The sequence below is a fragment of the Bos grunniens genome, chromosome 28 (assembly GCF_055505025.1).
Source record: "Bos grunniens cultivar Pamir isolate PY7600 chromosome 28, Bosgru_T2T1.0, whole genome shotgun sequence".
NCBI classification, from domain to species: Eukaryota; Metazoa; Chordata; class Mammalia; order Artiodactyla; family Bovidae; genus Bos; species Bos grunniens.
In genome coordinates this window covers 11,134,919-11,154,933 of record NC_141192.1, presented here as the reverse complement: position 1 = coordinate 11,154,933, position 20,015 = coordinate 11,134,919, and the positions used below count along the sequence as shown (strand labels likewise).

Sequence of the window (20,015 nt, the reverse complement as noted above, 5' to 3'; positions counted from 1 at the left end):
CCTGATGACATCTTGGGCTTCCCTGGTGGCTCAGCTGGCAAAGAATCCACCTGCCATGCGGGAGACCTGGGTTCAATCCCAGGGTTGGGAAGATCCCCTGGAGAAGGGAAAGGCTACCCACTCCAGTATTCTGGCCTAGAGAATTCCACAGACTATATAATTCATGGGGTCACAAATCTCTGCTCTACCACTGCACAGGGCCACTGTGGAAGATCCCACACGAACCTGCATCCAGTCTGAGGGCAACTTTCCAGCTCTCTGAAAGGCAGAGGGTCCCCCATCCTTGGGGGAGCGGTACGCGAGCCAAGACCGGACAACCTTAAGGGATGTGGGGAGAGTCCCAGCGGAAGTGGGATTAGATGATATTAGTCACACAAACTGAGCACTTCAATGTCCCTGGCGCTGGAAGCTTTACGTGTGTTAAGATAACTAAGGCTCACCACAGCTCTATGAGTCACTGTCCCCATTTTACAGATTAGATCAGTGTGTTCAAACTTCTTTGAATGACCTGGGAAACTTTTAACCAACACAGTTTTTCTGGGTCCCACCTGAGACCTATCAAAGCAGCCACCAGGGACTGAAGGCCCAGAATCTGCTTTGCTTCACTGTGGTAGAATATATGTTACGTAAAAACCTATCCTTTTAACGATGTTTAAGCGTGCAGCTCAATGGCACTAAGCACATTCACATTATTTATAGGGCAAACATCACCACCATCCATCTCCAGAAATCTTTCGTCATTCCAAACTGAAACTCTGTCCCCATTAAACACTAACTCGCCACACCCCCTTCACCCCTAAGCCCAAGTCAGCATTTTTCAATCTTCCATGGAAGGTACAACCTTCCTAGCCCTACCTGGCCTTGGGAGCACCAACCTTGGGACTTTCCAACCATCAAGGTTTCTCCTTAGCTTGTCTCTAGGCCTCTCCCCATCCAAACTGGTCTGGGGGAGGGCAGTGTCGCCCCAGCCTCCCAGAGAAAAGTTCATCCAAACAAGAGACTTGAAGTTCCAAATGGTGTGACTCATTCTCATGACTGGGAAATGCAATTTCACAAATAACAACCCTCTTATTATTTTTTTTTTCTTTCTTTCCTTTTTTCTTTTTTTTTTTCTTTTCTTTTTTTTTTTTTTTCTGGATAAGATTTAAGCAAGTCCACAGGAATCAGGGCTGTTTTGGCAGCAAATTGTCAAGAGGAAGGGGAAGTTTGGTGGGTGCCAGAAACTGCACTAATTATACCCTGAAAAACCTCTCCCCCATCTTGTGGCCACACACCCCTGCCCACGGGCAGCCCCGCGGGTATCCCTGGGCAGGCAGAGGCCTCTGAGTAGGCTGTCCTCCCCCTGGCAGCTTGACACCCCTCCCACCGCCTCAGGAAGGTCATGGCTTTGTCCCTCAGGAGGGTCACACAGGCAGCTGTGGGTCAGAGGAGCGGGGCCAGGGCTCCCCTCCCCGCTGCCTCTCCCCATCCAGTGTACACTGGCCTGGCCCTCACAGCTGCTCCAACGGCCTTCCCCAGTCCCAATTCAAGACGACACCAGGAAAAGATGAAAGGAAGGAGCAGCCAGCCGACCCAACCTCATTCTGAAGTCACGATAGAGAAAGTGAGGCCAGGGGCACAGACCGGGGCACGCAGCCAGGCCTAAGGGCCAGGAGTTCTGCTTGCCGGCTGGCTGGAGGGGCGGGTGGGGCGGCAAGCTGTTTCCTCTCTGAAGCCCTGAGGAGCTCGGCCCATGGAGGTAAAAGGCAAGCCGGTCTCTCAGCCGTTTCCATGGCCTGTGGGGACTGATTGGAGCAGAGGCCAGGACATGCAGAGCTCCCTCCCCTCTGCCCATGGAGCTGGGTCCCGGGCTTTTGGATTCCCCACATGTAACAGGGAGCAGGGAAGGAGGGCAAACTTTAGGATCTCTGCAGGCCTGCTTTTTTAAGGTCCAGACACTCAGGTACTGAAAGATGTCCCCAGAGCATGGTACACAAGAGGGCACTTCATTCACAAGGCACCACCTCTCCCAAGTCCTGCCGCTCATGGCTGGAGGGCAAGGCTGGGCAGGGCTTCCCTTCATCAGTCAGCCCCTAATTCTACAACAGCGAGGCTACTCCCCTCGGTGTCCCACTGGCCACTGCTTTTCTCCCTCCAGGCCTGCACTTGCTGTCCACCCCTGGGATGCCCACCCTGGATCCAAACCCTCCAGGATCTGGTTCTTGACCTGGTTCTGACTCCAGTGATATGGCCAAGAAACCACCCCTTCTTCTTGCTCAGGCCTGGGCTCCAAGGGACAGTGTGAAAACCACCGGTTCAGGTGCTCCTGAGGTCCCACTGGCTACAGAGGCCCAGCCCCCTCCAGAGACCTTCCAGGCCTCCTGACCATAGCCTTGTGCTGCGGGCTGGGATGCGGACTCCCCTGCCCTGGCCTGAAGGAGCTCTGAAGTCTGTCTCTCATCTCTTTATACAGAGATACCTCTTCATCTCTCCAAAGGGCAGAACATCCCCAAAGGCAAAGATTCTACTATCTTCCACTGCCCCAGAGACCAGACTCCAGTGTTCTTTAAGCCCCTGATAGTCCTGCATATAGACAGTCACAGGCAGGAAGAGGGCTCCATTTGACAGATGGGGGTATGGATGCTCTAATACCTTGAAGGATTGAGCTCAGGGTCTCTGAGTTCCCATGGACTAAGTCGGAGGGTGCTCTCACCCCAGTTTGCTGCTCTGGCTGGGGGGTGAGGGCAGCCCCACTAGAGTATGGCTCTGGGTCATCTAGGCCCAAATGAACAGCCTTGGGGAGGAGACCACCTCCTTCCTCCCCGGGTCAGTGACCCCAGCAGCGAGCAGGAAGTGTGGGATCCTTAAGCCACATGCAGGGAACAAAGCATCAGATTCCTGTCCATGGCTGGAACTTCTCCAAGGTTCTGGCTCGACTGTTGGGGAAAGTTAGATGGGAAGAACTACGGTTTATTCCGAGCCCACTTGTGTCACATACTCGACTGGATCCTTTCCTTCTCTTAGACTCATACCTGCCAAGAACACTGTTCGGATGGGCCTTGTCTGGCCGGTTTATAGAACTGGGAACTGAGGCTCAACGAGGCTGAGTAACTTCCCAAGGAAACACAAGCAGCACGTGTCTGAGAGGAGCTTCGCAGCCCGATCTGCTGGCCTGTTTTACATTTCAGCTCCCGAATGGCCTCCAAGGCTTGTCTTCCCCGACAGGAAGGGGAGCCACCTGGCAAGGACCACCCTCCTTGGCACAGAGGCCCTGTGACTCCACACTGCCAAGCCCCTCAGGCCTGGTAAGACAGAGTACCAGCTTCTCTGGGTTGTGTGAGGGGCTCGGGCCCCAGGGTTTGTGGTTCTGCTGAGGGTACACAAGGAGAGATTTTCAAGCCCAAGTCAACCTGACCAACTGTGCTTCCTTTCGGCCACCATCCCCAGGACAGAAAGAGGGCACAGTGGGAGAGGCAGGCAGGAGTCGAGGCAGGTGGGCAGGAGCTTCTGAGGGCAGCCAAGAAGAAGACGAGATGGGTGCAAGAAGAGAAGAGGGGACAGCTGGCAGAGGTGGGCGCGGCACCACAGGTAAGCTCTGTGCAGAGCAAATGCGGAGTCCGCTGCGCCCGGGGCCTGAGAAGGCCTGAGAGGAGGCGCCCTCTGCCCCTAGGTCCCAGCTCCGTGGGGCTCTTCCGTTCTTCCAGCAGCTGAGCAACCGCGTCCTTATCCCCAAAGCCATCCCTGTCCACACTGCTACACACACACACACGCACACACACGCACGCCCACACTCCTCTCTTTGGAACAAGAAACCATTCATCTCACAAATGACTCCACCCCTTCTCCAAGGAGATCTGCACTTTTTCACCCCTAGGGTCTATCTGGGGCTCCAGCCCCTGGGGTCAGATACATACACATGCTCACATACACACATACATTCTATACAGAAAGCAGGGGTGGATATGGGCTGGGCTCAGGGATAGGAGACAGCCATGGCCAAGGATGGAGTGGGCCAATGGGAAAGTGAAGTCAGACCAAGGGTTTCCCCAGCTGTGGTTAGACCCCAGTTCTGCTCCTATTTCCAAGGTCTGAAGATGACCTGTGGGCCAAGAATGCAGCAGTGCTGACCAGGACAGATGCAGCAACCCTCTACTCAGGACCCCCTAAGGGCACCATTGCCTCCTGGAAGTCCATTCACCGGGGGTGTACAAAACACAGCCCCCTGGATACAGCCAGAACTTGATGGGAGATTCAGATTTCAATAAGAAGGCTGTGTTCTTCTTGGTAAGGGGAGTTGGGAAAGAGAAATGGGAAAAGAAAGGACCAAGGGATGGAGAAGCACAGTGACAGCAAGATGGAGTGGAACAGACCCAGGGGAGGGTGCCCCTCCCCACTTAGTCTCTCCTGTTCCCCTGCAGGTCACCACTCACCTGGCAGGGGTTCACATTTCATAGCCACGTGCCTGCTGCCCAGCTCCCCAGCTCAAGCATAGGCACTGGCTCTTGCTTCTAGACCAAATGCATTGAATGAAAGCAGAAAGCATGGATCTGAGAATCGGAGGACTAGACGGTCCCTAATAGTTAGACAGTCTGGGGCACCACCAAGGCTTGCAGCCTCTACAGCAAGGGGCCTGGATTTGAGGTCCACTGTCCACATGATCCCCCTGAAATCATGTGCAAATGCAAGTTGTATGTGCATGGACAGGTGTGCTGTGTGCATTGCACTGAGGAGAGGAACTTGAGCTGCTTTCAGATTCTCAAAGAGGCCCACAGCCAAAGAAGGTCAAGAACACTTCACACACCTAAACTTCTGCTGGGACACCTCTAGGCATGGGGTTTCATGACTCCCACATCAGCTCTTCAAAATTTATCAAGCAATTCATAAACACTTCTTCTGTGAGATAAAACAAAAGGCTAAGAGGCTGAGGAAAGTGTTCCCTAGTCACAAGTCTGGGGAAGGAAGAGGAGGAGAGAGTCCAAGTCATCCATCCACCCATCCACCTAGCGAATGTCAACTGAGCACCTAGTCTGTCCCAGACACTGACCAGGCATCGGATGCTGGGATTACCAAATGAAATATGACAGGATTCCTATTCTCAGAGTGCTGACAGCAATACCGACTGTTCAGACATGCTTTACCAGAAGCATGCACCATTTCTCTGTCACGGGACGTGGAAGGAGGGAGGTGTGTTCCCCATGGTATTCAGGTAAAGCCTTCAGAGAAGAGACATCCTCTGGGGCCATAAAGAAGTAAGTTGGAATCTGTCAGTTATACAAGGACAGTCCGCAGCATTAGAAGCAGTAGAAGCAACAGCAAGTGCAAAAGCTTAGAGTGAAAGCTTGGTGCTTAGTGTTTTCAGAAACCTCAAGTGAATCTACATGGCCAGAGGAGGGTGGGATAAAAATTATACATCACAGCCACCACCACCCCCACACATACACACAAGAGACCAAGCACCCTGAGACACACCCTGGAGCCCTGATCCTCAACTGATTCCCTGACTTTATCTTCCTCCTCTTGAAGAGCCTTAGTTTCCCCATGTGCATAATGGAGATGCTGCACCCAGTGGGTGCTACGAGACAGGAGTGCTAGGAAGTCCTCGGTGTCCATCTCCTCTGCCTCCCCCAAGCCAGGCCACCCTTGCACTCATGCCCCACAGAGTCCCAGGCTGGAGCAAGGACATGACAGAAAACCCAGGACCCATGAGCAATGCCTGCCACTCCTCAGAAGGTTTGGGATTGGGGACAAAGCAAGTGAGGCACTGAAGCCTGACAGAGCACCCTGGTTAATGCATGCCCCATACTGGCACCCAGGGCACGATCCAGGTGAATGCCATCCGCACCAGCAAGGCAAGCCAATGGGACAGCTGTAGTCAGGATGGAGGAGACTTCTAGGTCGAGCTCTGCCACTGACTTGCTGAGTTACTAATCAGGCCTCTATTTTCTCTTCTGTAAAATGGGGCCATGAAGAAAAGATGCCTAGAATAAAGCACCACCTCCCAAAGTAAGGGACGCTTCTCCGCAGAGTCTTTCTCTTGGTGCTGACCGCGCCTGACTTTCTGTCACTGCTAATTCCCTATTACTAATGCTGCCTGCTTTCCTCCCTTCCACCTGACTCAGAAGGTCCATGAGGTGTGGTCTCCCTCCGAGTCTAGGCCCGCCCTGTCAACTGAATCTGACGGAGGGAGGGTCATGCCATCTCGGCCAACAGGCCCTCGAACGACGGTCTCCCTTGTCTGAGTCAGAGCTCAGCTTTCCAGGGCTGGCCAGAGGGAGCCGGGCAGCTTCCCAAGCTCCCAGCTGGGCTGGAACGGCTGTTCCTCCCAGGCCCTGGGGCTGCCCCCCACCACTTCACACAGACCACAAAGGCTCCTGGGAACAAACCTCAGCTCCTGAAGCCCATTCAACCCGTTAGGCAAACTCCCACCTTCAACAAATAGGTGGCTTTGTTCTACACATCCATGCCAGTCGGGCAGCGCCTCGGCTCAGATGCACGAACGGACAGCAAAAGTTCCAAAAAAGTTCCAAACCTTCAGAAGACTGTCAATACCTGCTGCTGCTGCTAAGTCGCTTCAGTTCTGTCCGACTCTGTGCGACCCCATAGACGGAAGCCCACCAGGCTCCCCCGTCCCTGGGATTCTCCAGGCAAGTACACTGGAGTGGGTTGCCATGTCCTGCTCCAATGCATGAAAGTGAAAGGTGAAAGTGAAGTCGCTCAGTCGTGTCCGACTCTTAGCAACCCCATGGACTGCAGCCTACTAGGCTCCTCCATCCATGGGATTTTCCAGGCAAGAGTATCGGGAGTGGGTGTCAATACCTAGAACCTTTTAAATCAGGACACTGTGGTTACCCCCTCAAAGGGTTCTAACAGCCTCATGTGTGTAGGAGCCTGAAGCCCTGTCTGGTAAGCCTCATGAGACCCTTACTGCTGTTCTCAAATCTCCAGTGAGACCAGAGAGGCAAAGAGGAGGGTGTCCTCGGTGCTACGAAGATAGCACTAGGACCCAGGAGGGCATCTGGGTTAACAGCTGCAGGAAGAGCCTCCCAAGGGTTGAAAATATCCAACAAGGAAGAGGTCTGCTTTGATGGAGCACGCCCTGAACTTGGAGGTATTCAGAAGAATGTCGGGTTGAGGAAAGGTTAGCAGGCTCTGTCCTGCAGGACTTCTCAGAGCCTTTACTGTGTTAGTGGGCAGTATGTGTCTCCAAGGGAAGGATACTAGGCTGTGTTCCCCAAATGTATTTGACTCCAAAGCCCGTCCCCTCAACCTCCACAGAGCATCACTTGACAGCTGAGCCACATCTTCAAGCCACATCTGGCCCTGGAGGAAGAGGAAAAGAAAACAGCTGCCCTAAACATCTGACCTGGAATGGGACAGCTCTGTCTCCCTAAGAGGGTGGAGGAGCTACCCAGGAGGGGCTCTTGGCATCACTCGGAGGTGCTTAAGCACTAATTCTCAACATGAGGGTAACTCTACTTTTCTGCAGGTGGAGTCCCACAGCCTCCACACTGCTGTGAATTTAAATTCCAAACAAAACCTGGCAGGGAAGACCCCCCACCCTCATGCCACCAACCCCAGCTGCCTCTAAGACCTGCCTTCCTCGGGTACCCGGAGAAAGAGAGGAAGGGCATAGCCAAGGGCCTCACAAATTTCCCTCCAAAGACATACATTAATAGTTGTTGCCACAGATCAGGGTTGAAACAGGGGTTCATTCACAGGGTCTAGTTTCTGTACCCAGAGGCCTTTTTAAGAACTGCACCAAGTACCTGTGTGTGCTTTGGCCTGGCAGGCTTACCACACTAAGAAGCCGAGAAAACCCCCACAAGCAACCACCCCCTGGTGCCAGTTTCTGAACTTGCCCATGAACTCCACCATCTCCCTCTCTGCTCCCGGAGCCAATGCTCCACTCAGAACCCTTGGCTTATCTTCAGCTTCCAGAGCTGAGGTTCTAGGGGCACAATGGGCTTCTGTGCCCCCATGTCCTCAGCCCCCACCCCCGCCCAAACCCCAGCTGCATTCATGGTGTTCTGCTATTGTGGTGGGAGCAGCCTGGGGGTGGTGCAGGAGGGGGTGGGCTCTTGGCACGGGGACTGGCGCAGACAGGCCATGGTCAGTGGTCAGCATGCAAGTCACATCCGCAGGCACTGCCACTGGGCCTGCCAGGCTCTGCATGGAATGGTGACGCTCCTGGGGCCCTGGGGCCCTTCGCAGAGTTCCTGCAGGCCCACATACAACTTGCTTCCTGTCGGACAAGCCCCTTGGTGGCATTCAGGTGGGGGGTATTTTTTCTTGCCTTCTCAACCAGTTGCTATTTTGGAGCCATATTAGGTCACCAGCTAAGCCCTGGATGCAGGAAAGGCCTGTCCCTAGAAGCACAGCTGGGGCTTCAAGAGGGTTTAGGAGGCGAAACGGGTTGGGGGGAGGTGGTGAGAGCGGGTGAGTCTGAAGCCAAGAGAGTCTTCCAGAAGTCAGCAGACACAGCCTTCCAGCCCCTGCATGGAAGCTACTGGCTCATGAACATAGGAGAAGCCCCTCCTTACTCTCCCAACTCAGCCTGTCTGTAGGTACATCTTCTCCTGTACAGCTCTCAAATCCCACACACATCACCCTGGAGGACAGCAGAAATTACATGTTACAGATAGGTAAACTGAAGCCCAGATAGAGATGAGGGTTCTTCCAAAGTCAGATCATGAGAGAGTGTTTTCCACCATTGCTCTAGATAACCTTTACCAGCTCCTTCTACACTGGCCCTAGCAAAGGAATGTGCCCCTTCAATGGGGACACCGAGGTAAGCAGCTAGCAGAGGCTGCTTAGGGACCCCCACTTGATCTGTGAACCATGGTCTCCCTTCTGCCTTTGGGTTCCTACAGGATCCCCATGAAATCACCCACCATTCACACAGTATCATCTTATCTGTCTTCTAATCTGGGGCCCCCATGGGACTCTGGTGGAATCCCCAGGGGGCCACGCAGAGCTCAAAAATGTTTGGTAAGAAAGCAAACAACTGACAAGACCCAGGCACTGTCCTCCAAAGCCCCTGGTCACAGAAGCCAGTTCCCTGAAGAGAAGGCAAAGTCCCTTGTAAGAAAGAAAGATTTCCAGCCAAGAACAATTCCTCAGGTGGAGAGAGTGCTTTACAGTTTACAAAGAGTTCTGGAATATGAATGCTGTCGCCTGGCACCAAAGGGTGCTTTCCAGATTCATCTCCCCCAGCTATGCCTGACAGATCAATACAGGTCAACCATCCCTTCTTTTTGCTGTCCTGCCGTCGGCCCATCTCTAGGCCTCAGGCCAGCAGTTCACATGGCCACGTCTTCCCTAGTCAATAATGGCAGAGGCAAACACATTATGGGGTCACAAAGGGCGACCCTCTGTCTTTCCCACCTCATCACCAGCACACTGGTGTATACACAGGTCTTCTCCCGCAAACTGGTAAGGGACTCTGACTCTCCTGAAACTAACCAGTGTGCCCTGGTCTAGAAGACAAGTGCCCCTCCCGTGGGTCCTCTTCCCGGGCCCCTCCCTCTGCACTTTTGCAGAGAGAGCTGCCAGAAGCAGAGTGAGGGAAGGCCACAGAGGGTGTCTGCGGTTCTCACATGAGGCAGGAGTAAGTGAGAGTGGGGCCCAGGAGGAATCCAGCTGAAGGGAGAGAGGATGGTATCCAGGAAGGCTCTGAAGAGCTCTCCAAGGGACTGGGAGGTCCTGGCAATCTGGGTATTTATCTAGCTGGGGAAAGATGCAATCTGGGTATTTATCTAGCTGCCCGTCTGACTTTGTAACTGAATCCATCCAACAGGCAGACTTTGCAACGGCAGCCGGCCCAGGTTTCTGGAGAAGGCACTGGGCAGCTGGAACCTCTCCCCCTATCGAGCCCCCTCCCAGGAGCTCAAGAGATTTCCCTTTCATTTCCTTCCAGGCTGGAAGGGCGGGGGACAGCACAGTCTGTGGGGTCAAGCCCTCAAAAACCACTTCCTATGTGGCTGGGGGAGGGCGAGCGGCTGAAGAGTGTATTTGGGGGTCCCTGCGTGAGAACAGCAGAAAAATTCTGCGGGTCAGTCACTGCTCTTCAGAGTGCCCTTCAGGTCGGAAACCACCGAAGTCGGAGGAGAAGATTTCAGGGCCCTCCGGAGGAACTCGGAGCAAATCCACACTCTCCGTCCCAGCGAGCGGTGGCCAAGGGGGGGATGGGGTTGGGCGTGGGAAGGACATTTGGAAGGGGCTCCCCGCACAAGCCGCGCCCCGGCTGTCTGGAGACAATCCGGAACCCACCCACCCGGTCGGCTTCCCCAGCCCCCTTGGAGCAGGGCGCCCCAGGCTGGGAGAGAGGGAAGGAGGGCTCCACCCGCCCCAGAGCTACTCCGGGCCGGGCTCAGGCGGGGAGGTGACGCGCTCCCGGCGCCCCGGGGACTTCGGGAGGCGAGTTTGGCAGAGCTGAGCGAAGTCAAGCCAAGCAGGGCCGGGCAATACGGAGCCGGGCCGGGGCCAAGCCAGGAAGAGCTGGGCAGATAGGAAAAGGCCCTGCGCGGTCGCCGGAGGGCGGGGGCGCGCGGGGGCACCCACCTCTCCGCGCTGCAGCTGGAAGAAGCTGTTGAGATAGCTGGAGTGCAAGGGCGAGCCCAGCTGCTCTGGGCGGCCCTTGCCGAAGGCCAGCTCTGGGGGCGCGGCGCCGGCGGGCGGCTCTGGCCGGAAGGCATCGAAGGCGCTCGCCTGGTGCGTGTCCTGCAGCGACAGGTAGACCCAGTTGAGCAGCTGGGTCGGCTGGTACACCGAGGCGGCGCTCGTGTCGATGGCCGACAGCAGGCTCATTTTGCGGCGGCGGTGCCGGCTCCCCGCCCCCCACCCCGGCCGCCCGCTCGCGCCCCCCCCTCCAGCGGAGGGGCGGGCACCGGGGAGCCTGCGCCCACTGCCGCCGCCTGAGCCTGGACGGCGATCGCCTGCACCCCGCGCTCAGCCCGCAGCCGCCGCCGCCGCCTCCCCCCAACTGCAGCCGCAGCGCGCGCGGGCGGAGGAAGGAGGCAGCGAAAGTTGGGCAGGAAACTTTTGGGCCCGCCCCCTCCGAGCCGCCCGCCCCGCCCCGCCCCGCGATCCGCTATCTGCCTCTGTGCTGACCCCTTCAGCGGCCGCTCCTGGGGTGGGGTTCTATGAGGCCCCGCCCCTTGTGGCACCATCCTCGCCTTCCATTGGCTGTATCATTGAATATAGAGTAGTGGGGGCGGGGTGAGAGGGGGGAAAGGGAGCTCATCTACATAGGTAGCACGGGGAGGGTCCGCCCATGGGCGGTCCCGTTGCAGTCCCCGCCCGCTGAGTGTGGCCGGCCCAGCTCCCCAGCTCTGCAGGAGCTCTGTGCTCCCCGGGCCTGATATGTCCAGGCTCTCTCTGCTTTCGGCTCACTGCTGTCTCTCTTTCCAACTCCTTTACAATGATTTCATTTTCACTTGTTTTTCCCCCCTATTTTCTTAGCTTCCACATACTCTTCTTTCTCTCAGACTAACATCTCCTGTGTCCATCGTCTGTCGTCTTTCTCGGCGGATCTGTTTCAGTCTCTCGTCTTTTCTACTTTCGTCTAGTCTGATGTGTCTTTGCCTCTCCCCTTCCCCTCTCAGACCCAGACACGCGCGCGCGCGCGCACATACACACACATACTCACACACACATCTCCCCCCCTCCTCTCACTATCACCAAAGGACCCTCCCCCTCCCACTTAATTCCTTCCATCTGCAGAATCGTTTTTCGGGTCTGCTTAGCCAAGGGGGGCCTGGGTTCCTGCCCCAGGAAGGACTCCCCGCCCCCTTCCCTCGCCTTCCTCCCTCCCCCTCTCTCTTCTCCTATTTCTGCTCTGCGGCCGCCTCACTTCTTGCACTTTTCCTCGGCCCGAACCCGCGGTCCCAGCCCACCCCAATGCCTCTGCGGGTCGCCAGGACTCTAGATGAGTTTGGGGAACTGAGGAAGACGTCTGTCACTCTGCTCCCCAGGGCAGCCCAGCTAGTTCAAGTATGCCGCGGGGTGGCGGGGGTAGGGTGGGGCTCCACAACCATCCCTCGCCCTGCCCCGCCCGACACACTCCGAAGCCCCGAGGCCTTCACCCTCTCAAACTTAGGTAATCTTCGGGCGCCTGCGCTGCGCCAGCGCCAGGGACCTAGCGACAAGGCGCCTAGAGGGGGACGCGAGTGACCTCTCCAACCTCCAGTGGTTCTGGAGCCATTCAGCCTGGCGTTCAAGTGCCAGCTTGGCCACCTTCCAGATGAGTGGCCTTGGCGTTGCGCCTAACCTCTGCTGATGAACCTTTCTCTTCTGTAAGATGGGGAGGGTCACTGTCCTACCTCTAGGGATATTTGTGAGCTTACCAGTTTGAGCTTGAAAATCAGAAGATATTCCATGAAGGTCAGCTCTCTGGTATCCCCTCCAAGAGGTTTTCTCCCACCACCTGCATGGGCACACATCTGTGGATGCTTGGAAGTGAAAGGACGTCAGTGGTGACCAAATGCCACCCTTTCCAACCATGTCACCAACCAAGAACCCCTTGGATTTTTTTTTTTTTGGTCTCATTTGATTACGTTTTCAAAGATTTTGTCTATCAAACAGTTTGGGATTATTAATACAAATGATAACACACATACCAATCTTAATATTTTCATCATCAGAGACACACATATATAGTACCCTTTATATTTTAAACCTATCCCTTGAAAGAGAAAGTACACATTTGTTGGGAATAAATGTTATTACCATTTACTTTTGGTAACATTTGGGGTCATCTCTGGAACTCTGATACTATCTTTAAGGTTCCAAGGGGAGGGGCTGGATAGGATTTAGAACCACCGATCTAAACTTTCCCTAAGTTTTACAGAGAAAACTGCTAGTCAGAGAGGAGATGTCTTCCAATTGCACATCTTCCAGTTCCAAAAGCAGGCAGTTGGGGAGCCTAAAGGAGACCCCAAGGTTTCCAGCATTAGCCCAGAACTCTGTCTCTACCCACCACTCTTCTTCTGGGCAAGGATAGTCCTGTTATCTTGAAGTGCATATTTTTTCCCTAGTATGGGTTGCAAATTTAAATTGCTTTAGAGACCAGGCAGGTACCAGGCAATAAACAGGTAATGATGGAGCATGTGGAGAGCCAAAGTGCTAGCCACACAAAACCCTACTGCTATGGTTCTTAGCCTCAGAGAGACTATGAGTCTCAGGCACCTGGTCTGGGATCCCCTGTCCCTAAGAACGATGTTGCAGTACCCTCCATGCTGCAAGGGCACTGGTCCTACCTGGTGACCATACTGATGGCCTCTGCTCTCTTCACCACCACCCCCACTTCATAGTTCCTACACAGGGCCCGTACATAGATAAGAGATGATCCAAAAAATGTTTGCTAGGTCAATGGTTGGATGGAGGGATTATGGGAGCCAGATTAGGCTCCCCTTTGAAGCCTGAATGGCTTCTTTGCTTTGTACTTTTCTCCCTCCCCTTGCCCACAACACACCTGCTCAACACGTGGGCTCTGTACCCAGTCAGTGATCAATAAATTTGAGCAACTGACAGGCAGTTTGCCTGGATAGCAGCTGACTTGGCCCCTCATATCCCCGAGACAACCCTTCCCATGGGATGGAGAGTGATGGGTAAGAGTGACAAGAGAGGTATCAGAGGCCTGGGTCCCAGGATAAGAAGACTGGTCCAGGCCCAAACTCTGTGCTTCCCCACCCCCCATCATGTACACATTAAGAAGCCTTGCATTCAAAATGGCAGAGGGGACTTCCCTGGTGGTGGAGTGGATAAGAATCTGCCTGCCAGTGCTGGGGACATGGGTTCAAGCCCTGGTCTGGGAAGATCCCAGATGCTGAAGAGCAGCTAAGCCCAAGAGCCACAACTACTGAAGTCCATGCACCTCAGAGCCTGTGCTCTGCAGCGAGAGGCCACCACAGTGAGAAGCCTGAGCACCACAAAGAATAGCCCTGCTCCCAGTGACTAGAGAAAGCCCATGCAAAGCAACAAAGACCCAGTACAGCCAAAAATAAATAACTTTAAAAAAAATGTCAGAGGTCCTATCTCAAGCCTTCAGGTTACAGAGAAGGAAGCACCCTGACCCAGAGAAGGAAAGGGACTGGCCCAGGGTCACCCAGGAAGCCTGAGGGCTAAGCCACCTGCTCCTAATCCAATCCACATCTAACTCTCTTCCTTGGCCCTGGTCTGGCAGTCTCCTGCATGGCCACTCTGGCCCTTACACTGTCCTCAGGACCACAGGGAACTCTCAGATGAGGGTTGGATCCACATCCCATCCCCTTTCTGGCAACTCCATCCACCCTGTGGTCTCCAGGATGAGACAACAGAGAGAAGACAGGATTTGGAGAAAAGAAACCTGGCTGAGTGGCTTTGGGCAAGTCTCTGTCCACTCTGTAAACCTCAGTTTTCTCAGTTAGTGCTTGACAGGGTCAAACGAAGAGGCAAACAGGAAGGTGCTTTGCTAGCTGGAAATAAGCAATCATGTGGGAAGGAAGTGTGGTATTAATAATTTCAATAAGAGTGATATTCAACTTTCCTGGCATGGTGTTTGGAGGAGGAGGACCAGTGTAGGGAAGTGTCTGCCCCTAAAGTTGCCCAGGCAACAGATTTGATAGTTCCTTGGTGGCATTTCAAACCAAGAGCTTTGGGCTCTGAGCAGGAGGAACTTTGGACAGAAGAGCAAGCAAGGATCTGGGGTGGGGGTCTTGGGCGGGGGAGGGGGAAGAGGGACAGGAGTCAGCCTTCAATTTGGGCTTGAAAGGCTGGCAGAGATGAGCAGAGGAAGAAGAAGGGACTTCACAGTCCTGTGCAAATTGATGCTGCTTATTTCACTAGAAAACATCTCATGGTGATTTGTAATGCAAAGAAACCCCTAACCCTCTTGAACCCACCTGCACTCCATGTGTCAGGAATTAAACAGCTGATACACACTGGGAAGGCTGACGTTTGCCTTTCCTCTGGGCCAGGGCTGCGCACTGGGCTCCTTTGGGCTGTGTGTTGACACAGAAGGTGTCAGTTTACAGCAGTGATAGCAAAATGGCAAATACTCTCCCTGCACACTCCACTGCCCCATCCCCCACTGAGGGCAGAAGTCACCGAGCGCAGCGCTCCTTCCCAGACAGGGCTCCAGGCTCCATCTCCACACAGCACTCCGGATTTGCTGCTAAGAGTGGAGCTGGTCCACAAGATGAAAACTATTTGCCATCCCTGACGCAAATCCACAATCCCAAAGAACTCTCTGACATATATGGGGACGTTGTGCAGAATTAGAAAGAGGCTGCCCTCAGTCCCAGTGGGCTCAAATCTTGTATACAAGTCACTTTTGTACAGACACACAAAAGATAATCCTTCTTCCCATGGATGCAGCTCCCTTGTTGCCAGGGCCCAAGGCTTGGTGAATGCCAGCTAGAGTTTGGTGCCCACCAATCCCAGATATGATTGTTCAGTTTCTCTGATGAGAAAACCAGAGGTGCAGCCTCATCACTCCAGGCCCCGCTTACAAACTCTTGTCCAGAAGGGAGCCATACAAAGTGGGCGGAGCCGTGAGCCTTAAACTCAGCTGGCCATTGCATGCAGGTTTGCAGCTGTGCAATAGTGCCAGGGCCTTTGGAATCTACCCCGTTCCTCACTGTGTGACAGTGGAAAGCTGAATATCCTCTCTTCATGTGTAAAACCTTTCCGCTGGACTTGGACACCTGATGGCCCTGGTCCTTGGAAGGCCCTCAGAGAGTGCTTGCCCAGTTTCAAGGCTAGATTCTGTGAAGTGGATGTGAGGGGCACCAGCTTGGATATCTCTGAGGGTTCTCAGCCCAGCCCTCTGGAGGTGACCTAGGGCAAGATGACAAAAGGCCCTTCATCTCTGATCCCAGAAGTCACAGGAACAGCCCTAGCAGACCCTGTGCTCCCCAAGGAACGGCCTTCAGAAAAATGGTGGGGCAGAGATGGGGCCTTCCTCACAGGGACTGTGGCAGCAGCGACTTTTCTCCCCTCCTTCTAATTTCCCATCCACTTTTCTTTAAACAAAACAAAACAGCCATATAAATTTTGCCAATAGTCTCAACCACCTCAACCCCATGGAGAGACCCCAGACCTTCAGGATGGGAAAGAAGATGCTTGGTCGCTGCGAACCAGTGATGGAAATGTGTGGGGTACAAAGGCTCTGGAATTTGTATGTATTTAGGCTCGTGGGGCATCTGTTTGGAAGATGGGGACTGACGCTCACCCAGAGTTGTATGTGCAGAACTGTGTACATATATTGGGAAATGTTTTGTCCATATCAAAGGAGGGAAGGGAAACTGGTTAATGGAGACTTTGGGAGTGGCTGAAGTGGCCCTTCCAGTGACCCTTGGTCTCCCTTGCCTCCTTAGAATCTTTCCATGGCTGCCCAGTGGATAAAGTCCAAACATCCACTAGGCATGACATTCAAGGCCTTTTTGATCTCTGATTCGTGACCACCTTTCTACCTTAACCGCTGTTACAGGGGACTTCTCTGATGGTCCAGTGGTTAAAAATCCTCCTTGCAATGTAGGGGACACGGGTTCGATCCCTGGTCCAGAAGACCCCACATGCCTTGGAGCAACTAAGCCCACAAGCCACAACTAGAGAGCCAGTATGCTGCAACAAGGACTTGACACAGCCAAATTAAAAAAAAAAAAAATTGCTGTTACAATCTACCCTTCAACCCCTACACCACATGTGCCTTGCCTTCCAATAAAGTGAAAACACTGGCCTTTCCCCACTCACGCGAGGCCTTCTTGGCCTCCACGCCTTTGCACATGCTGTTCTCCTACCAGCAAGAGCCCCCTCTTTCAGTTCTCCCAGCAGGCTACTCTTACCCTTCAAGATCCAACTGAAAAAATGACTTTCCCAAAGAAAACTTTCGTAATCACAACCTCCAGCTCCACTGTCACCCAGTAGATATTTTTTCTTTTACTCTTGACACCAGTGGCTCAGTGGTAAAGAATCTGCCTGCAATGCAGGAGACTCGGGCTCGATTCCTGGGTCAGGAAGATCCGCTGGAGGAAGGCATGGCAATCCACTCCAGTATTCTTGCCTGGAGAATCCCCTGGATACAGGAGCCTGGCAGGCTACAGTCCATAGGATCGCAAAGAGTCACACATGACTGAAATTACTGACCATGTATGCATCAGTGTTTGCATGGTATCATGATATCTGTAAAACTGTTGTTCCCCCCTTCTCACTCCCTTCCACCCAGCGCCGTTGCTGACTGGACTATGAGCTCCTCTGCCCGACACAGTGCTGGATCAGAGCACGTCCTCTGTTTACTTAAGGAATGAACGAATAAACTCAGAAAGCCTTTGTGGTTTGTAGACTCAGAGACAGGAGACTGTCAAATCTGGTCTGGAACGACTCAGAGGCTCAAAGGATTGCAGAAATGCAGGGGGCTCTGGCAGGGAGAGTCCCCATTCTCTGAACATCCATGCCCTCCCTCCTTTTCCCAGCATCCTCTGCAATTGGGCTGGGGCCATGGGACGCGTTCTCAGTGACAGGGAGGTGAGAAGAAGCAGTGTGTCTCTGATGAGGCAGCAAGCGTCTTTGGGGCTTCTCCACATTTTCTCTCTCCCATTTTGCTGGTGGAGAGTGAAAAATTCCAAGGCAGAAAAGGCCAGATCCCTAAGTCAGCATTTCAGGAGAGCTGACAAGGAGGGCCTCTTAGACTGTAGTGGGAACTGGAATGAAACTCTCTGGTGTTCAGCTTCTGAGACAGAGGTGGAGGTGAGAGATTCTTTGTTACAGCAACAGAACCTGCTCTAGCCCTGCTAACTGTTGTTGTTTTATTCACTAAGTTAGGTCTGACTCCTTTCATCCCCATGGACTGTAGCCCACCAGGCTCCCCTGTCCATGGGATTTCCCAGGCAAGGATATTGGAGTGGGTAGCCACTTCCTTCTCCAGGGGATCTTCCTGACTCAGGGATCAAACTCTTGTCTCCTGCATTGGCAGGCGAGTTCTTTACCACTGAGCCACTAGGGAAGCCAAGTCAGCGAATAGGGGGGCTCAAAGATGATATGGTCCCCAAACCTCATTTTACTGATATGAAAACTGCCACATAGGGAGTTTCCTGTGTGGTCCAGTGGTTAGGGCTAATGCTTTACTGCCATGGACCCAGGTTCAATCCCTGGTCAAGGAACCAAGATTCCACAAGCCTCCCACAAGCTGTATGTGTGGCCAAAAAAAAAAAAAAAATATATATATATATATACACACACACACACACAAGAAATATGAACTTCTCTGGCGGTCCAGTTTACATTTGCAATGCAAGGGGCGTGGGTTTTATCCCTGCTCTGAGAGCTAAGATCCCATATGCCACGCAATGTGGCCAAAAAAAGAAAAAGAAAACTGCCACCTAGAAGAGGAAAATCACGTGGCTTCTGGTTCTGTGATTTTTGAACTGTTGCCCTGAAGACTACCTGGTAAAAGCAGCCAAGCCTTCTGATCTGCAGTGCCAACCTTCCCCCTCCTCCTCGGCCTGGGCAGCAGAGGGCATGAACCATAATCCTCACTCTGTAGTTTTATTTTAATTTGTTTATTAATATAAGTCTCTATGAACAAGTCAGTCAAAGCAAAAACTCAGACCTTGACAATACCTTGTATCTACCTATGAGGCTGACCCTTAGCCAATCTCCGATGTCTCCCCAGCCTCCAGAACCATTCCCTTGCTTTCCTATTTTCAGAGTTTTGTCTCATATTTGTACACATATTCTAAAAATATATATCTTTGACTTGTTTAACTTTATTTAAAGAGTATCACACTGTGAACTCTTTGACTTATTTCACTTTGTATAGTACTGCTAAACTGCAACCTTATTGAGAAATGCCACCATCACCTTTCATTCCGATGCCTGTAATTCTATTTCATTGTGTGACTGCAGCACAGCTTCCTCAACCATGCTCTGTTGATGGCTCTTGCAACAGTGCAGCTGGGACTTTCCCGACCTACCTTTGCAAGAGTATTTCTGGAGTATATGCATTTGCCGCACTGTAAGATCCATTAATGTTCACCTTTGCAAGATACAGCTAACTGTTGTCCAGCAGAAGAGGTCCCATGGGTCCACACCCTTCCCAACACTTGATTTTAGACTTTTTTAGTTTTACAAAGTGTGTGCAGTTCTCTTGACGCCCTGGCAGGCTCCCTGACCTCCCTGACCTCAATTTCCAAATACTCTGAAAGGAGATGATAGTCTCAATGCCTATACGGCTCCCAAGGGCTTCCCAGGTGATGCTAGTGGTAAAGAACTCGCCTACCAATGCAAGAGACGTAAGAGACACAGTTTTGATCCCTGGATCGGGAAGATTCCCTGGAGGAGGGCATGACAACCCACTCCAGTATTCTTGCCTGGAGAATCCCATGGACAGAGGAGTCTGGTGGGCTACAGTCCATAGGGACACAAAGAGTTGGACATGACTAAAACAACTTAGCATGTATACACGTGTGGCTCCCAAAGTGAAGCCGACAGGGAAAATGGGTGATGTTCACGCAGGTCGCAGGAAGCCTGGCCTTGCTCTGCTGTGGTCTGCACAGTGAGGGACAGGCAGCTAGCTACTCCCTCCCAAATCTCCTGGCCATTCTCTCCATTTCAAAATACAAGACGCTGAGACTCAGGATGTGCAACCAGCATGCTGGGATGTGGAAAATAGAAGCAGGCCGACCCTGAGAGCTCAGAGCTGGGAAAGGATTCCAGGTCCACCCAGATTAGCCAGCTCATCCAACCCACACTTGAGGGGTTTTCCTGTTGGCTCATGAAGTGATATTAAGTCAGGGGTATTGTTCTCCCTGGTCTCTGCCATTGATAAAACAGAGAAAAACAGCTCCCACGATACTGATGCCGCCAGTCCTTCCTGCCACTTGCCTTCCTGGTTTGAGTCCATTCTCCTGTGCTCCTTCCTCTCTCTCCTCCCAGAGACTGTGATTCAAGCCAAGATGCCTTGTGGGGCTGCTGAGCAGGGGGCTCAGAGCCCACCTTCCATGCCTCAGTGGGCTCCTAGCTTCTTCTAACCTTGGACCTTCAGATTGTCAGAGGCTCCT

General features: G+C 53.2%; 1 protein-coding gene across 1 annotated transcript in view; it reads right to left on the bottom strand.

Annotated features, from left to right (window-relative positions):
• The window catches only part of ZCCHC24 (zinc finger CCHC-type containing 24), a 64,248-nt gene extending 53,280 nt beyond the window's left edge, over positions 1-10,968 (bottom strand). The window contains exon 1 of the mRNA XM_086381781.1: positions 10,540-10,968. Within this exon, the coding sequence (XP_086237907.1) occupies positions 10,540-10,785 (246 nt within the window). The 5' untranslated portion in view covers positions 10,786-10,968. The remainder of the gene's footprint in view (positions 1-10,539) is intronic.
• Positions 10,969-20,015: the final 9,047 nt, after the last annotated feature.